This window comes from Pantherophis guttatus, chromosome 2, assembly GCF_059756535.1.
Source record: "Pantherophis guttatus breed Tessera chromosome 2, ASM5975653v1, whole genome shotgun sequence".
NCBI classification, from domain to species: domain Eukaryota; kingdom Metazoa; phylum Chordata; class Lepidosauria; order Squamata; family Colubridae; genus Pantherophis; species Pantherophis guttatus.
In genome coordinates this window covers 38,126,827-38,145,091 of record NC_142064.1, presented here as the reverse complement: position 1 = coordinate 38,145,091, position 18,265 = coordinate 38,126,827, and the positions used below count along the sequence as shown (strand labels likewise).

The 18,265-nt window shown below is 34.3% G+C and overlaps 1 protein-coding gene across 2 annotated transcripts in view; it reads right to left on the bottom strand.

The window, feature by feature from the left end:
* Nucleotides 1-5,390: 5,390 nt before the first annotated feature.
* ATG10 (autophagy related 10) overlaps nucleotides 5,391-18,265 on the bottom strand; it is a 129,243-nt gene continuing 116,368 nt past the window's right edge. For both annotated transcript variants that reach the window (XM_034441222.3, XM_034441223.3), the window contains 3 exons: nucleotides 9,597-9,694; nucleotides 8,097-8,212; nucleotides 5,391-6,285 (listed from right to left, as the gene is read on the bottom strand). In XM_034441222.3, the coding sequence (XP_034297113.1) occupies nucleotides 8,101-8,212; nucleotides 9,597-9,694 (210 nt within the window). In that variant the 3' untranslated portion in view covers nucleotides 5,391-6,285; nucleotides 8,097-8,100. The remainder of the gene's footprint in view (nucleotides 6,286-8,096; nucleotides 8,213-9,596; nucleotides 9,695-18,265) is intronic.

The window sequence follows — 18,265 nt, the reverse complement described above, 5'->3', positions numbered from 1 at the left end:
GTGCTTGCATTTTGCCTGCTAGTTGTTAAAAGTGCTTTCTTCCTTTGCTGAAATGAAACTATCATGCCCCTGCCCCCACTTTTCTACTGATGGCTAAACAATGTCAATTCCTTCTATCTTTCTTCCTAGGATTTAGATTTTGGTTCCCTATTCATCCTCATTGAGCTTTTCTAAAGTGATTGTGTTTGTATTAGGTGAATAGTGTGTTAATTCTGCAAAGCAGATGCAATACTGAGATACCCTTACAACTTTTGAGCTCTCATTGGTTCAAGAAGATTATTAAAAAATCTACGTAAAAAAAAGGCACAGGGAAATGGGATGAATATGATGACACTTCTTGTGACTGGAGCCAACAGCTAGAAACGTTCTCTCTATTCCTATAGTGATGACCACGCATTCCTGGAAACAAATGCAACTGCTTTAATGAGTTCAACATTTGCGCCTTTCATTTATTCTGAAGCTCTTCTATGTACTGAATCAAGTCCAAAGCACTGCATATATGCACTGAAGTTGTTGGGCAACTCAGATTTTTGGCAGTTTGCTTGATGAACATTTTCTATTCTTTGGAATCAGTCATGTGGATCCCATAGCCACCAGTGCAGTCTTCTTCTTTATGTTGCAACTCTTTACCTCAAGATTAAACTTTGTTCTCTGGTTCTGCATGTTTTTCTTTCTTCCCTCTTGTTATGCTCCCTGGCCCATCAGTTGAACAATGCTTCGGTTACAGCCACTGGCCAATAATGCATAATAACTTTGCCGTGTTCTCCCAAAACTCTTTACTCAAAGATCAATATATTAGTTTCACATACCATCCAGCTTAGTTTTGTCTAGTAGCCCTACAATCAACATATACAAACCAATAATTTTCATTTTTATTGCTGCAAATTGCCAAAGGTCTTGCTTTCCTTAGCAACTGTAACCATAATCTTTGTTAGCAGTAAAGCCCCTTTATATTGTAGTCTCTGGGTTTAATTAGATACACTTTTGCATCACATTTTATTCAGTGATAATTCTTGTGCAAAATGTAAAGCCAATCATAATTCTAAACATCTCCCATTTCACATTTTTATGTCACCCAAGAGGATAATACATGTTTTCAAACTTTCACCTTTTCTTTTAATGCCAGCTCTTAATTCTTTATTTCTGTTATTATCTACTACAGTTACAGATAACAGCAAATTTTAATGTAGATCAGTATTTCAAAATCAGAGAGAGGCTCTAAATGGTTGAACTACAAGTAGAAAGCTATTTGGCTGAAGGCATGCAGAATGGAAGCTGAAGCATAATCTAGCGTGACCACAAACTAATGTCCAGATTTTTGAATTGGAGTTGTCAGAAATATAACTGAAATTTAACCCACATGAGTTGGTTTTGTTGAACCTTGTTTTGGTTTCAAATAAATGCATTTGTTAACACCATTTTGGGAAGAAATATTATAGTTAAGAAACCTTAATGTTATGTTGAACCATATTCCTAAAACAGAGAGTCTGTCATCTCATTAAGAGCTTTGGGCTGTACTAAGCCTGGAGCATGGGAGAGAAGATGATTTTATATCATCAGAAAGAAACCTACCTTCCTGATTTTAAGAAATGGATCCAGGATCTGAGTCTATTAAAATAATATTTGAAAAGTAAATCAACATTTTCTGTGCTCTACATTTAAAAATAAGCTTACAGACTAAATTAATTTATATTACTATTGATAGTTATTATAAAGGTATTTTCTCTTTCCCTCTGTTAATTGCTTTTATTTTAAGCACCATAATAATATACTTAGGTTCATTTTGTTCACTGTATAACCATCATTTATCTATTTCTCTCCTGCTGGTGCTGTAGTTTTATTGTATTTCACTATTAATTTTTTAGAGTTAAAAAATAGACATCAAACTCACTTTTGATAATTAGTTCCTGCGGCCTGAGGCTACTAATAATATTTTATTTATAATACTGTGAATATGTTTTAGCTGGCATTTAATATGCATTTTCTCTTCAGCCATCAATATAGTATGGAACACATACACAAATGTTTAGATGTTATTATCATCTTATTTTGTTTTTTCTCTTTTTTGAGCAAACTTGTCCTTTTTGCTTCCTCTCTGTGAAGGAGATGGGCAGTTTCAAAATTGGTTAAATAAATAAAATATAAAATTTGGGTGGTTTGACAATCCAATATATATAGCACAGTGGTAAGATGTCTTTGATAATTGGTTATATATTTTTGTACTTCACCTAGGAATGAATTAATATTTCTTCCTGTGCACACTGAACCATTGTACAGAAAAAGTTAACCCACTGTTTACAGGAAGACAGTTAATTATGTTTATTGGCAGCTTAATTGTTGACAATTAACTTTTGCATTGTAAGCTGCCTTTTATATAATTGCTGCACAATATGTCTAGCAGAATTAGAAAAAGCCTCAGTAGTCTATCATTTTGTGTCCCATAATGGGCAAACATAGGAATTCAGAAAGCTCATAAACAAGGGCCAGCAGTAACAATCTTCCACACCAATTGGGGTTTAAGACCATAATTTCAGAGATGGCAAACAGGCATTGAGATATTTAGCCACTGATTTGTCTGACCCAACATTAATTTGTCCAATCTCCTTTTTTACAAAAACGAAAATGCTTCCTTTTTTCATGCATTTACTTTTAATGAGAGTGGGAATATATTTTCTATTCCTCAAGGCCTGGGGGCCGGATCCGGCCCGCAGGGTGCTTAGATCTGGCTCACGGGGCCACTCTAGAAACAGCAAAGGAGCTGTTTTTGCTGGCAGAGGGTTGCAGGAGCCTGTCCCAGCCAAAAATGGAGCTCTGGAGCCCATTTTCACTGGCAGAGAACTCAGGCCACCAGATGCTCCCGACATGAGTGATGTCAAGCTGGCCACGTCCACCCCATCCGAGGTCAAACGCAATCCTGATGCGGCCCTCAATGAAATAGAGTTTGACACCCCTGCTATACAGTATATCAAGAGTGACCTCATATGTTTGAGTAAAGGCATTACTATAATTATCTTATTCTCAATTGCCTTACATTCATTAAATGAACATTTCATATTATTGTTTTACCTTGAAGTATTGGCAGTTTTTTTTAAAAAAACCTAACCTTTAAAATTAAAGAATCTGAAAGAATACAGTGAATTTTGTTAATAAAGATTATTAACTGCAAATAGAAATGCATATTATTTCCACAGCAAGGAAGATAAAGCAGAAATGGTTAAATTGATTGTTTTATTCAAAGAGGAGAATATATTTAATTATGTTTTTTTATTTGGATATCTTCTGGATTTTGTGCTTGGAGTGAAAAAAAATGAAACTTTGACTTTGGTTTTGTCCATTAGATAAATTTGTTGTTATAGAAATGGCTAATTATATACTAATTATATACTGTACATACTGTAAAAGTAAAAAGTTGAGGCTATAATATTGTTATCTTGTACTGTGCTAAAAAGAATTGGAAGTCCACGCTTTTTTCTTTCTTGTATCTCATATTTTCTTTCCCTCTCTCTTTTTCTTTCCCTTAATTTCCTATTTTTAATTTTTTTTGTATTTTATACATTGATGAAGCAATAAAAGTCATGAGATAAAAAACATTTATAAATATTACCATATATGTGTATTTTGTATTTATATATTGAAAAATATAGTGGAATAGATCAACAAATTAATAGTTGGTTAGATACTGTACAGCTATATATCATATTGTATATATTGATCTCTATGATTAGAATCTGTATTTTCCTGAATGATGGCTAATAACTAAAAAAATATTTCTACTAAGATGCCCTAATAGATCTTTAACAGAAACTGGCAAAATTAAGTAGCATATTTCTAGAGGATGGCTCTTAGTCTTGTACTAGTATTAAAATAGAAATATTCTGGATACTTTCCTTGCTTTTACTGAAATATGCATTCTTTTTCTCAGCACTCTGTCTTGAAATTCTAGCACCGTACTTTAACTCTATTAAGCAGCCAGGAATGGAATTTTTGCAATCTGGTGGCAATTCACGGATAGACCCAACTTAAAGTACTAAGCTTGCCAGGTATCATGACATAAATTCTGCCATTAAACATAGTTAAACAGGCTCAAGTACATTAAATAATTATAGGTTAAATAATTACATAATTAAATATTATAATTATTTTATACAATAAAATGTAAAATTAAGATACCAGGTGACATTCAGACAACATGCCTCCTGAATATATAAGAATCCAAATAAGAGTAATGTCACCAACATGAGAAATTTTATTTCATTTTTCTTATACTGCATATATTTAGAACAAAGGAATGAAAATATGGCTTTTAAGACTAAGTTGGTATCACAACTCCTAGTTGCCTTCTATGTGTTTTAATGTGGCAGTGCACATATGCAGTCACAGACAGCCAACACAAGACTCAGTTTAAAAATGCAGTTACATTATCAAACAAAATTATTTGTACTGTAGCTATTTTAAAGGATGCAAAGTAATATATATTTAATAATTAGGAGATATTTTAAAATATTTTAAATAGTAAGCTTTACATGTATTTGTTTTCTATAACAAAATATAAAAATAAAAATTGAAGAAAAATGAAAAGGTTGGCATGGAAATTATATAGATATTATATTACAGTATAATATTTCTCATATTGATATTATAGTAACTTTATTTATATGAAATCTACTTAATCTCTGTAGAGATTTGCTTACTGTAGATAAGGAAAAGACAAAGCTAAGAACAAGCCCCAAGTCTTAACTGTACTCTATAAATTATCTCAATACATCCTAATATTATGAAAGAAACTAAAGTAATGAATTGTCTTTTTAATTATCAAAACACATTGAGCTTTTGAAAATTAACTTGTAATCGGAATAGTACAATATTGGAACATCGACACCATTTACTATAGTAAGAAATAGGCAGATTTTGTTGACAACTGATACTGTTCTAATGGAAATGAAAACCAAGTGGAAGGCACATACTATGCTAGGGTGCATCTCAGAGAAATAATTGACATTAATCAGACAGTGACTAATTAAATAAGATAATTGAAATAAAAACCTGGCCATTTTCTGCTAATTGGTTTCATACATCGACTGCTAATTAACCTCTTGAAAGAGTAAGCCACAACCATATATGAAGCATGTGTGTGCCTGTCTAGATTGTTGTAGGCATGAAACAGACTTGTAAATAAAACCGTGGAACTCGTAATGTAAACTTTTCAGCACAGTTTATCTTTATGCAACTCTGTTGAAAAGAAAACCAGCTGGGAAAAAAAAATCAGAAAACAAAGATACGTGTTATTTAGAGGACTTAAATTTCAGATGGTTTGGATTGGGCTATTACATATACTACTTTTTTCTAAGTCCAACATTTTTCTTTAAAGAAATAGCATACAGAAAGACAAGTAGGTGTGAAAGCAGCTGCCATTTTATTTATGAGAATGACATCCAGACACAGTAACAGATTCTTTTCAAAGCCAATTTTGACCCCTTAGGCACTTTCCTCCAGGTCTGGGTTATTTCTGGTATGGAACCCAGGCTAAGACATTTGATTGATGGACCATAAATTATAAGTTGGTGAAAGCTGCATCCCTTACTGCATTTTTATATCAAAGTTCTTCATTTCTACAGGAATAGGAAAGACACTTGAAAAAATAAAATTGCCACCCTGATATAAAATTAGTCATAAATCATATAAATATTAGCCTTTCTCAATATATTATAATGCTTATAAATAGAAGCTGTAGCCAATAATAGTTTTCCTTATGTATGGACTGGCTTATTAACATTCTGTATGATTACATTTCATATTAAATCTTCAAAAGAAGAATGTTAAGTTATATTATCAGCTTTGCTCATGAGTCGTGCAGCAAGGCAACTGTTCACACAAATTATTCCTTTTCATTAATTTGCATAAGCTCCAACAGCAGTCAAGATAGAGAAATGGTTATAACTGTTCCTGGTTTCAGATATTTTTGGCAATTGCTTATGTTCTTTCTATGATTTGAATCACTTGTCCAGATGTTGTTCCAATAAAGTCCTCTTACTTGTTTTGGGAGAGGAATATCTTTTCCCCCACTTATCACAGTCAAATAAATTATAATATGAATCAATATTTGTATCCCGATGGCATCATGTATCCTGATTGAAATGAAAACTTATTTGTAAACTGGATGTTCATTAGACTATATCAATGCAACATGGTCTCCATTGTTGTATTATTCTTAGCTCCAAGCATAATTTAAATTACAAGGCTTGTGATACTTTATATTTCACCCAAATCCATATTTTTGTCCATAATCTGAAATAACAATGAAAAAGAAATCAGAAACTATGGTTTGAATGAGATCAAAATATAAACATGAAGAAAATGATGAATCTAAACTGCTTTTCATAAATTTTACTTTTATTTTTTCTTGGATTATTAGAATAATTACCCTTAGCATTTGGAAACAGTTTCTCACTGCATAAATATTTAAGACAAATAACTATCACTGAAAACACACTCTGAAAAAAAATAAGAAATTTTACATTCACTAGATTCAGTTATCACTTCAACATGTATTTGTCTTTTCCTAGACAAAAATATAGCATGTGAAGGATCCTTCCATATTCATTTATCTTATTACAGTTCACATCCTAGATTTTATTCTTAAGTGAGACCAATCTTATTAGTCATAGTCATAAGTACTGTGTCATAAGTAACAATCATATATAACATGGGAAAGAAATTTTCTCTGTAGAGAAAAAGGGAAAATATATCATTCCAGTTTCTCAACCATAGTGAAAACTATCTCTAATTTAATCTGCACCAGCCAGGGAATTTGAGTGTTCACACAAAGACGATCAGTGTATAGTACTCTAAAGAACAGTGTAAAATCAATGGAAAGATACAAAATATAATATATAAGCCATATAATAAAAATAAACGCAACAAACTCAGGAGATCGCCTTTTAGAAAATCCATATTCCCATTTTAGATATAGATGATGTTGTATGCTTCCCCCTCTGTTGAGAGAGAGCTGTTCAATTTTGACATTGATGGCCTATTTAACCCCTCACTGACCCCAGTTTGGTTTGAAAGAGGGGTCAAAGAGGCCATCTATGTCAAAATTGAACAGCCCTCTCTCAACAAAAGGGGAGGGATATGACATTATCTATCTCCAGTCTACAACACAGTCCTTTTAACAATGCCAAGAAGGCTCCACACCCATTTGCACTATTCAGGTGACCCTGACAGCACAGATAAACCTCCAGGGGGCCTCAACAGCTCTCTAAAAGAATGCAAATGGCCAGCTGTCTACAAGGAGTATAAATCCTTCCATTTCCCCATCATCCAGAGCTGAAGAATCATAGTCAGAGATAAAGAAGCTTCTTGGATAAGAAGTGAAACATCTTTCAAAAAAATAAAATAAAAAAAGTCCAGTTGTCTCTTGAAAAAGCACCTTTGGGACATTTATGGCCTTTTGAAAGAGTTTGAGTAGCTGGCTTTTCCAATTGGCCTGGGGACCCAATGAGGGTTTTTTGTGTCATACTGGAGGGGGCTGATAGACTGAGATAAGACTCCACCTCCATCTCATGTATATCTTGCTCTGTTCCTTCCCATCTTTGATGATTTTTAATCATTTTTAATGTTAATATTTATTTTAATATGTTATCTTATTGTTTTTACTTAGTTGTAAGCCATCTAGGGGATGCGGTGGCTCAGTGGCTAAGACGCTGAGCTTGTCGATCAGAAAGGTCGGCAGTTTGGTGGTTTGAATCCCTACCGCTGCGTAACAGAGTGAGCTCCCGTTACTTGTTCCAGCTTCTGCCAACCTAGAAGTTCGAAAGCATGTAAAAAATGCAAGTAGAAAAATAGGGACTACTTTTGGTGGGAAGATAACAGTGTTTAATCATGCTGGCCACATGATCATGGAGACGTCTTTGGACAGCACTGGTTCTTCGGCTTTGAAACAGAGATGAGCACAGTCGCCTAGAGTTGGGAACGACTAGCACATATGTGCAAGGGGAACCTTTACCTTTACCTTTAAGCTGTTTAGAGTTGCCCCATGGAGATGAATGGCATAAAAATTTAATAAATAAATAAATAATGACATCCTTATATTTTACCTCTTTAATCAGCACCTGTAGTCTCGTCCAAATTGGCTTCTGCATAACTCAAAGGCAGATGGAGACCCACAACTGGGCCAACAACACTCAACCATGAAATAATGTAGTTTGTATGCCTACAAAGAAAAAAGAAAATGCACATTTCTATTTAGGGGAACAGTAATGAAATATTCCAAGTATCTTTGAAAGTTGGGCACTATTTTTATACAGCTTATAAAAAAGAGCATTTTGTAAAACAATTTACATTATTGGCAATTCTAACCTTCCAGTACAGTGTATTTTTAGACAGACACAGTTGCTGGACAACTCTGCAGAGGATGAATTAATTGCAAGAGGTACCACCATATACTCTTTTAGTTGGTGATTGTGAAATTGTTTAACTACAATTGTTTACAGTTTAAATTAAGTATAAGAAGACAAGTCAACTCAGGGGTGGGCAGGGTGTTTCTAAAAAAATCCCATTTTAAATAAGAAAAGCTACAAAAATTGTAAATGAAATTCAACAGATCTGAAACATACCGGGAACCTGTAATGTAATAAAAGCACAAAGTTACATATTACTGAAAACTCTTTTAGAAAGGAATGTTGGAAAGATAGTTTAAAATACATAGAACTGGACTTTGATGAATTTTAAAAAGCATCAAGTTATTTGTAAAGTAACCCAAGTAAATGGACGACCCGACACTGATCTGAGAGTATAGCTTATTTTCTTCTCACATTTCTCTATTTCAGGCATTCAATTGAATTTTTTAGCGTTTGAGAAATATGAGAAAGCTCAAATTCTCAACCCTGAACAGCAGTAGGACTGAACTGCTACCTGCAAAAATAACAAAGAGGGGAATTGTAGTTGGTGGCTCCCTACTATCAGAACCAGATTATAGTCAAACACATCTCTTGAACCTAAGAAAACAGACTTTAATCAATACAAAGCAATAATAGGCGGCAGACAAAGAAAATGGGAAGATGTTCAAAACACAGTTGTAACTAAATTTAACAAAGAAAAAGAAAAACAGCAGAAGCCAATGTAGCTGCATAAAACTGTTAGTGACAATCTGGAAAAAGAAGACAAATATAACAGGTAAGGACATTAAGTGAGGTCACTAAGATAGAATGTGTTCTAGTATTCTAGATTTGTAGAAATAATACCAAGGAAAGAAAGATCAGAATGCGTTAAACCAGCAAAGAACAGAAAGCAAAAATCAAGCTGCTCAAACTAAAGCACAAAAAAAAGAAACATTATCCAGTTAGTCCTTGACTTACAACCATTCATTCAGCAACTGTTTGAAGTTATGACAGTGGAACTATATGAACTATGGAACTATAAGAATTATATACTCATAATGACAATAAGTTTAGGAATTAGCACCTTATTTTGTAATCCCTCCCCCACCAGCTATAGAAAACATGTATGGTTCTTTGTTCATCACCAAAAATACATTATTGATTTTTTTAATGAAATATTTAAGGTTGGGTTTGAGAATGTACATTGGTATTACTCACTTTTTTTGTTTATGTAAATTTGATAATATTGAAGACATAAATTCATTTGTCCGGCAGGGATGAAGTACAAAGAAAGGCTGACCAAGTAATGGATGTTCCTGAAAAGAGATGATCTGGTTAACTGTGTAAATGCATTTTTAGTATACAAAATCATTTATAGCTCACAAGTTGTTTTATAATTTTATAAAATATACTTTTTTCAATGAATGGAAACGAATCATCTAATAACAGGAGTCTCCAACCCCTAGGCTCAGGCCCACTAGTGGGCTGCAGCCCATTCAGAACTGGCCTGCGTGAGTGGTGAGCGAGAGCGTGTGCGCAGCTCTACTTGCAGGAATGGCAGGCGCTTGTGTGAGTGGCAGGCACATGTGCAAGATGTGGGTACTTGCGCTCATGTGCGAAGCTCCACTTGTGCGAGTGTACTTACCACTCACATGTAACCATCCCCTCTCCCCCATCTGCGAGGCTGCCAAGCCAGAAAGGTTTGGGATTATTGATCTAATAAGCCTGAGGCATGAATCCTTCTGAACCTATTCAGTATTATTTTGAAAAAACTATCTTCATTTATTTAACTACAAAAGTATCAACATGATTAAATAACAACATTTAAATAACTATAACTGTACAACAAGTTGGAAATATAATGATAACATTCATACAATACTGTTTTACCTTAAAAATGTACCAGTGGTGGGTTGCTCACCCCAGCTCGGGCAAACCGGTAGCGGCGGCAGGCTCTGCTCGCTGCCTGGACGCTTCTGCGCATGCGTAGAAGCATTGTGCGCGCACGAGCGAATCAGTAGCAAACTAAATTGAAACCCACTACTGAAATGTACCATCTAAATATTATTCTTAAAACATTAGTCATACAGGTGAAATTAGAATATCATGCAAAAGTTCATTTATTTCAGTAATGCAACTTAAAAGGTGAAACTAATATATGAGATAAACTCATTACATGCAAAGCGACATAGTTCAAGCCTTGATTTGTCATAATTTTGATGATTATGGCTTACAGCTCATGAAAACCCCAAATTCACAATCTCAGAAAATTAGAATATTGTGAAAAGGTTCAATATTCTAGACTCAAAATGTCCCACTCTAATCAGCTAATTAAGCCATAACACCTGCAAAGGGTTCCTGAGCCTTTAAATCAGTGGTTCTCAACCTGTGGGTCGGGACCTCTTTGGGGGTCGAATGACCATTTCACAGGGGTCACCTAAGACCATTGGAAAACAAATATTTTCAATGGTTTTAGGAATAATTTTATTGTTGGGGGTCACCACAACATGAGGAACTGTATTAAAGGGTCACAGCATTAGGAAGGTTGAGAACCACTGCTTTAAATGGTCTCTCAGTCTGGTTTAGTAGGAATCACAATCATGGGAAAGACTGCTGACCTGACAGATGTGCAGAAAACCATCATTGACACCCTCCATAAGGAGGGAAAGCCTCAAAAGGTAATTGCAAAAGAAGTTGGATGTTCCCAAAGTGCTGTATCAAAGCACATTAATAGAAAGTTATGTGGAAGGGAAAAGTGTGGAAGAAAAAGGTGCACAAGCAGCAGGGTGACCGCAGCCTGGAGAGGATTGTCAGGAAAAGACCATTCAAAAGTGTTGGGACTTTCACAAGTAGTGGACTGAGGCTGGAGTCAGTGCATCAAGTGCCATCACACACAGACAGATTCTGGACGTGGGCTTCAAATGTTGTTTTCCTCTTGTCAAGCCGCTCATGAACAACAAACAACTTCAGAAGCATCTTACCTGGGATAAAGAAAAAAAGAACTGGTCTGTTGCTCAGTGGTCCAAAGTCCTCTTTTCTGATGAGAGCAACTTTTGCATCTCATTTGGAAACCGAGGACCCAGAGTCTGGAGGAAGAATGGAGAGGCACACACTGCAAGATGCTTGAAGTTCAGTGTGAGGTTTTCACAGTCTGTGTTGATTTGGGGAGCCATGTCATCTGCTGGTGTTGGTCCACTGTGCTTCATTAAGTCCAGGGTCAACACAGCCGTCCACCAGGAAATTTTGGAGCACTTCATGCTTCCTTCTGCAGACGAGCTTTATGGGGATACTGACTTCATTTTCCAGCAGGACTTGGCACCTGCCCACCCTGCCAAAAGTACCAAAACCTGGTTCAATGACCATGGGATTACTGTGCTTGATTGGCCAGCAAACTCGCCTGACCTGAACCCCATAGAAAATCTATGGGGCATTGCCAAGAGAAAGATAAGAGACATGAGACCGAACAATGCAGAAGAGCTGAAGGCCGCTATTGAAGCATCCTGGTCTTCCATAGCACCTCAGCAGTGCCCCAGGCTGATAGCATTGATGCCATGCCGCATTGAGGCAGTAATTGATGCAAAAGGGGCCCAAACCAAGTACTGAGTACATATGTATGCTTATACTTTTCAGAGGTCCGATATTGTTCTATGTACAATCCTTGTTTTATTGATTTCATGTAATATTCTAATTTTCTGAGATTGTGAATTTGGGGTTTTCATGAGCTGTAAGCCATAATCATCAAAATTATGACAAATCAAGGCTTGAACTATCTCGCTTTGCATGTAATGAGTCTATCTCATATATTAGTTTCACCTTTTAAGTTGCATTACTGAAATAAATGAACTTTAGCACGATATTCTAATTTTTCGAGTTTCACCTGTATGAAAAAATTATTTAGCATTTGAACATTAAAGATGTTTAACAAGATAAGCTCATGGTAAATTCCAAATGGATGTGAAAGTTGGACCATAAGGAAGGCTGAGTGCCAAAGAATTGAGGCCTCTGAACTATGGTGCTGGAGAAGACTCCTGCAAGTCCCTTGGACTGCAAGGTGATCAAACTGGTCAGTCCTAGAGGAGATCAACCCTGATTGTTATTTAGAAGGCCAGATCCTGAAGATGAAAGTCAAATACTTTGGCTACCTAATGAGAAGAAAGGACTCACTGGAGAAGAGCCTAATGCTGGGAACGATTGATGGCAAAAGAAGAAGGGGACAACAGAGAATGAGGTGGCTGGATGGAGTCACTGAAGTAATTGGCGTGAGCTTGGACTATGGGGGATGGTCGAGGACAGGAAGGCCTGGAGAAATGTTGTTCATGGGGTCACAATGGGTCGGACACGACTTCGCGACTAACAACAACAATAAATTCCAAATACACAACATTTTAAATCATTTTCTAAAAATATCACACAAGAAAGTAATGCCAGGACAGTGGTTGGGCAGGATATGCATAACATGTTAAAATAATAATTACAAAAATAATTTCCAAGCTACGTTTTTTCCTTCTCTTTGTATTAGAAAGAGGATTTGTAGAGATGAATAAATTTAACTCTGAATATAAATGATTTACTGTTCTTTTTCAGGCCAGACCTACTGCTAAGTGCTAAACCAATATTGGTGTTATTGAAATTGTATTAGTCATAATTGGGCTTGGCAATCAGAATTTACATTTGGCTCATAAACATTTTGATTATGTTCCTGTAGTTTGGTATCACTAACAAAATAAACTTTGCTACTTTGTCACAATCCTTTTTCACATAATTTTTTAAAATTGGACCCCGAAAAGCATAGCAGTGAGAAATATAATTTAACTGACTGATGAGAATAAAAAAAAATTAACTATGATCATATATTTAAGACAGGATGGGGTCTACTTACCTTTACTACCGGTTCGCAACGGGGCCGTGTGCATGCGCAGAAGCGTTCTGATGACGTCGGGGTCAGTGGACAGAGCCTCTCTCCAGTTTTACTACCGGTTCTATAGAACTGGTCAGAACCAGGGGCAACCCACCACTGATTTAAGATGAATTTAATGTATTTAAGGTAATTTTAGCTATATGTAGGATTACTATTTTTACATTTACCAGCTTACATCAGCATCAGACTATTGCATGTTCTTTTTCTACAAATCAAATGCTCTTTTATTTCTGAAGATATAAACACACTCATTTTCATATCTATTTTATGGTATCTGGAAATGGCCAGCATATAATTTTCTAGATGTTCATGAATTTCAACTCTCATCAAACATTTAACTTGACTAGAAATTAAAATTTTCTTAACCTATAGCTCTATATTTAAACTCTAAAACACTGAAAGATTTGGAAAAAAAACAAGTCAGTCAGTGAGACAAATTTATCATCTTTCATTTTATGCAAATTATGGTGTAAAAATGAATTTATAAGGATATACAATATAGTGCAAAAATATATACTGAAACTATAACATTTATCAAGAAGATAGAATATTAAATATGTTTTCCTTTTACTTTAATCCTGTAGATTCAAACTATAAATTCATGCAAAGATATTACCATCTGTTACTCATAAAAATGAACTGATGTCATTTTTCATTATGAAATAAGTGCCAAACTGGAAAAAAAAAATCTTTACTATTGCATCAGAAAAACTTAAAAAAACTTGTTGCAAAGACAGATTTCTGGAAAAGAACCAAGTCTGGAAACTGGGAATAAAATTTTGATTATCAAAATTACATCCAGTATCTATTATGAATTATGTATTATCAAATGAATATCAACTCAGTGAAAAAATAGAATTTTTCTAGGTTCAGATATCCCCAAACTGACCCTTCAGGTCTTCTAAAGATATACATACTGCTATGGTAATTAAGTCCATCCATCTTGATACTGGTTGTTTTCCCTTTCTTTTCACATTTCCTATAATGATAGTTTTTTTCTAGAGAGATAAGTCTTTTTATAATATATCTAAAATATGATAATTTGTCCCTGGTCATTTGTGCCTTGAGTGACAAGTCTGGATTGATTTTTGTTTCTTGGATATATTCTCAGAATCTCCTTCAACACAAAAGTTCGAACGCATCAAAAGACTTTCTATCAAATGTCTTCAAAGACCCACTTTGCTTCTACAGTCTTGTAGGCAAAACCACTGCTTGTGCAAGACTGATCTTTGTAAGTATAGACAGATGACAGCATCTGAATATCATTTTATGTTCTCATACCAAGTATTAGTGTGTATTGTTTGGTGCCACTTCTTTTACTCTTAACAGTCCGTCCAAAAGAACAGAAACTACCTACCATTTCAGTATCTTTATTGTCAAATATATGACTGGCTGCTGTACCTGTTATGTTTGCTTTTCTTAAGATTAAATATAATCTTATCCCCATGTTTACTTTGCGCTCAACTTCTATTATAAGAGACTGAAATCAGAGGAGAATCATTAGCAATACCACAGGTTATTGATGTTTCCTCCTCCAATTTTAAAGTCATATTCATCTTCTTGCAATCAGAGAATATAGGCTGAATGAGTGAGTGAATGAAATGTTAAACAAGGAGGAGAGAATATATAGCATTTTTTCACTCCTTCGCCAATCTAGAGCAAAGACATATTGCCATGTTCTGCCTGGACTCTCACTTTTGCCTATATATTTCAGGTGAGTGACATATATATTTAATAAATAAATATATAAAATATAGGTTTTGCATGAATACATTGAGAAGTTCTGGGACTCTGATTTTCTAAGGACATTTCACAGACTGTCATGATAAACACATGCATGCATCAATAGCAACATTTCTTATTCCTTGGCCAAGCTTCATCATCTGACATTTCCCTTTATATAAAAAGCTTTAATCTGTGTTAGATGATTCTGTGTATTGGTTAGTATGTGAAATAAAGGGATATTATTTGATAGTTTGCACAGTCTGTTAAATGTCCTTTCTTTTGTACTGTTATGTAGACCAAAGTCTTCCAATCTATATTGGCTATATTGTTCTCCAAATTTGCTGACATTGTTTGGTTAGAACTTTAACAGATTCTTCTTCAGTTGCTTGTCGTATCTGTAGATATTCTATCAATTCCTGTAGCCTTCCAGTTTGGGAAAGACAGATATGCTGATCTAACTCTAGAAGATTTTGTAAATAGGAAATATTTTTCAAGATAACTTGGATGTTAACACTGCTATCTTCCAGAATTTAAATATACTCATTCCATCTTTGTTTGATCTCCTTTAAAATCAGTTACCATCTGTACATTGGCAACCATTAGTATATCAATTTGAATATTTATATTATTATTTATTAAAACTTGTGAGAATTTACTAGAATATAGTATATAGAAATATACTATATACCCATATATATCTAGTATATATTAGAATGTATTACTGTTTATTAGAAGTAGTCCCTTATTATTATTTGAGAAGAGGAACATTGGAATAAATGAGAAAAATGAATTAATGAAATAATCAGATAGATCAAGTTAAACAAAACTTAAATTAATAATTGTCTATAATTTTAAAAAAATTAAAAACATTTCCATTAATTCTAAGCAAGATGACAATTCCCTGCAGAATAAGCTTCCAGAACAAATGGTTGCATAACATTAACAGCAGCATCAATACCATCTTTCAAAATTAATAAAAAAATATTTTGTTCTTGAGGAAAACAGGTGATCTTACTGAAAGAAAGGTTCGAACGAACAGGACATGTCCTTTCTCTAATACTATGATACAGCTAAACAGCCAGTGTGATGTAGTAGTTAAATTAGCAATCAGCTTGTTTCAATCTGGCACCATTCAAATGTGTTGAAGCAGAGTTCCCTTGTCCCTAACTAGCCTATGTTGACTGGAGATAGTTATTGTCTAACATGCTTAGATGGTACCAGGTTGGAAAAGAATGGTCCCTTTTGTGGGAATCAAAACATATAGAGTGTGATGGCCCGAGCTATCAACCAGATTCCCATGTTTAGAGAAGTATTATGTGGTAGAAAATTGGGTTGTCCTAAATATTTGATGCTGTTTCCCCTTAAATGGCGCATCCCCTAACAATTCTTCAATATCCTTCTGTCCCTCCATACACCAATAGCTCTTGAAATAGCTCTGGAAGCGACTCTTTATACTTTATTTTTGCCTAAACTATCTCTGAGGCTGAGAATCAAAGAAACAAACAACAGCACAGGAAATGAGAAAGAAGAGTATATAACTGATTTTAAAGTTCCAAAGTACAGAACTGAAAAACAACTATATGAATTTTTTATTATTGTGCGTGTCAGGCAAGTTAAAGAATTCTCCCCACACACAAATGGTAAAATTTGGTTTCCATATGTCAGATTTGCGTGTACGTTACAGAAAGGAAACATGACTCACACTGATCTATACACAGTAAGCACAAACCTATTTAAATGAAAAAAGAAGTTATATATTTATTTATTTTTTGTGAGTGAAATTGCTATTTCAGTGGATCAATTCCTGATTAATATCTATCTGAAATTTGGCAATTTCAGATATCTTGAAAAACAAAAATATTTTGTGGACAGGAATAAATATATCAAATATTATGTTTTCTTCTAGAATGTAACCATTTTGTTTCTACAAAGTGGATAATGTCATGTAAATCAAAAAGACTTTCTTATAATGCCTCTTCACTATGTGTTTGTAAACTTGTTTCTCTCAATATTTTGATTCTCCCATTCATATTACCCCTTCCAATTTCCATGGCTTTTTAAACAAAAGTTTTCACTTAATTTTATTGTTCAAAATCTTTTACTATGATTTGATATGATAATTTCATCTTCTACAATGCAGCAATCCAAACAGACAAATAACAGATCTAGTATTTAAAAAAACAGAATTTGTATTGATGCATGATTTGGTATCTAAAAACATGTACTTTGAACATGTGATGGTGTAAGTTTCTTTTGGCAATGTATTAAAAAGTAATATCTAAAGAAGAGTTTATTTTTTCTGGTTTCGTATTCTTTATACTTATTTTATCTGACTAAATACAATATCTCCACTAAATCATTTCCATTAGACATCAATGCAAATGTATATGAATTATTCTTTTTTTCACCTCCTAAGAAAGCAATCTTCATTTTCCCCCATAACCAGACCTTTCCAATGATATTATACAACTTTAAAGAGTAAACTTACAGTGAGATATTGCCTAAAATAATATGTGAAATATAATCCATGTCAAATTTCAATTAACAACAAATGTCACTTTTGGGTAATGGATACAGCAAGGTAATTAGTTCTGGATAGCTGGTATTGTATGTTTTACTTCTCTTCCCCCAAACAGCAGGTATTTTGTTATCGGTACATTTCCTGTAACAGCACCATTTATTTTCCCTGTCATAACTGGAACTTCTCCAGTGGTAATGGCTTCTATTTTCTCCAGTGCTACATTAAACTGCCTTGGAGCATTCATCACAGCATTTATGGCCACTCCATTTTTCCTGCAGTGGAAAGGGACTGTTGTCCAAAATATCCTGTCTCATCCAGTTTGCATGATGTAGCTTTGATGAAAATCATTCACAGAGTATGCCAAGCTTTTATCAAGGGCAGCAGAAAATGGTTGTACTTGAACTTGCTTTTAGTACCCCAAGTATCTCATCTGTTCTTCAGGCTAAGGAGTTGGGAGGGAAGGGTACTTAATTAGAATCACTGAAAACGTTATATTATAATTTAGTTAAATCAAAAGGGTCACACCTTTCATTTACTTAAATCAATAAAATGATCACACGGACAAATGTCCAAATAGTATATTGTAGTTCCATTAATAAAGGATAGAGCAGAACAATAAATTCCTGTGATTTGGATATTGTGTTTAATATATATTTAAATGCATTAGAATTTTTAGAAAATGCATAATACTGCTGGTTCATTTTCAGTTTTTGATCCACTAAG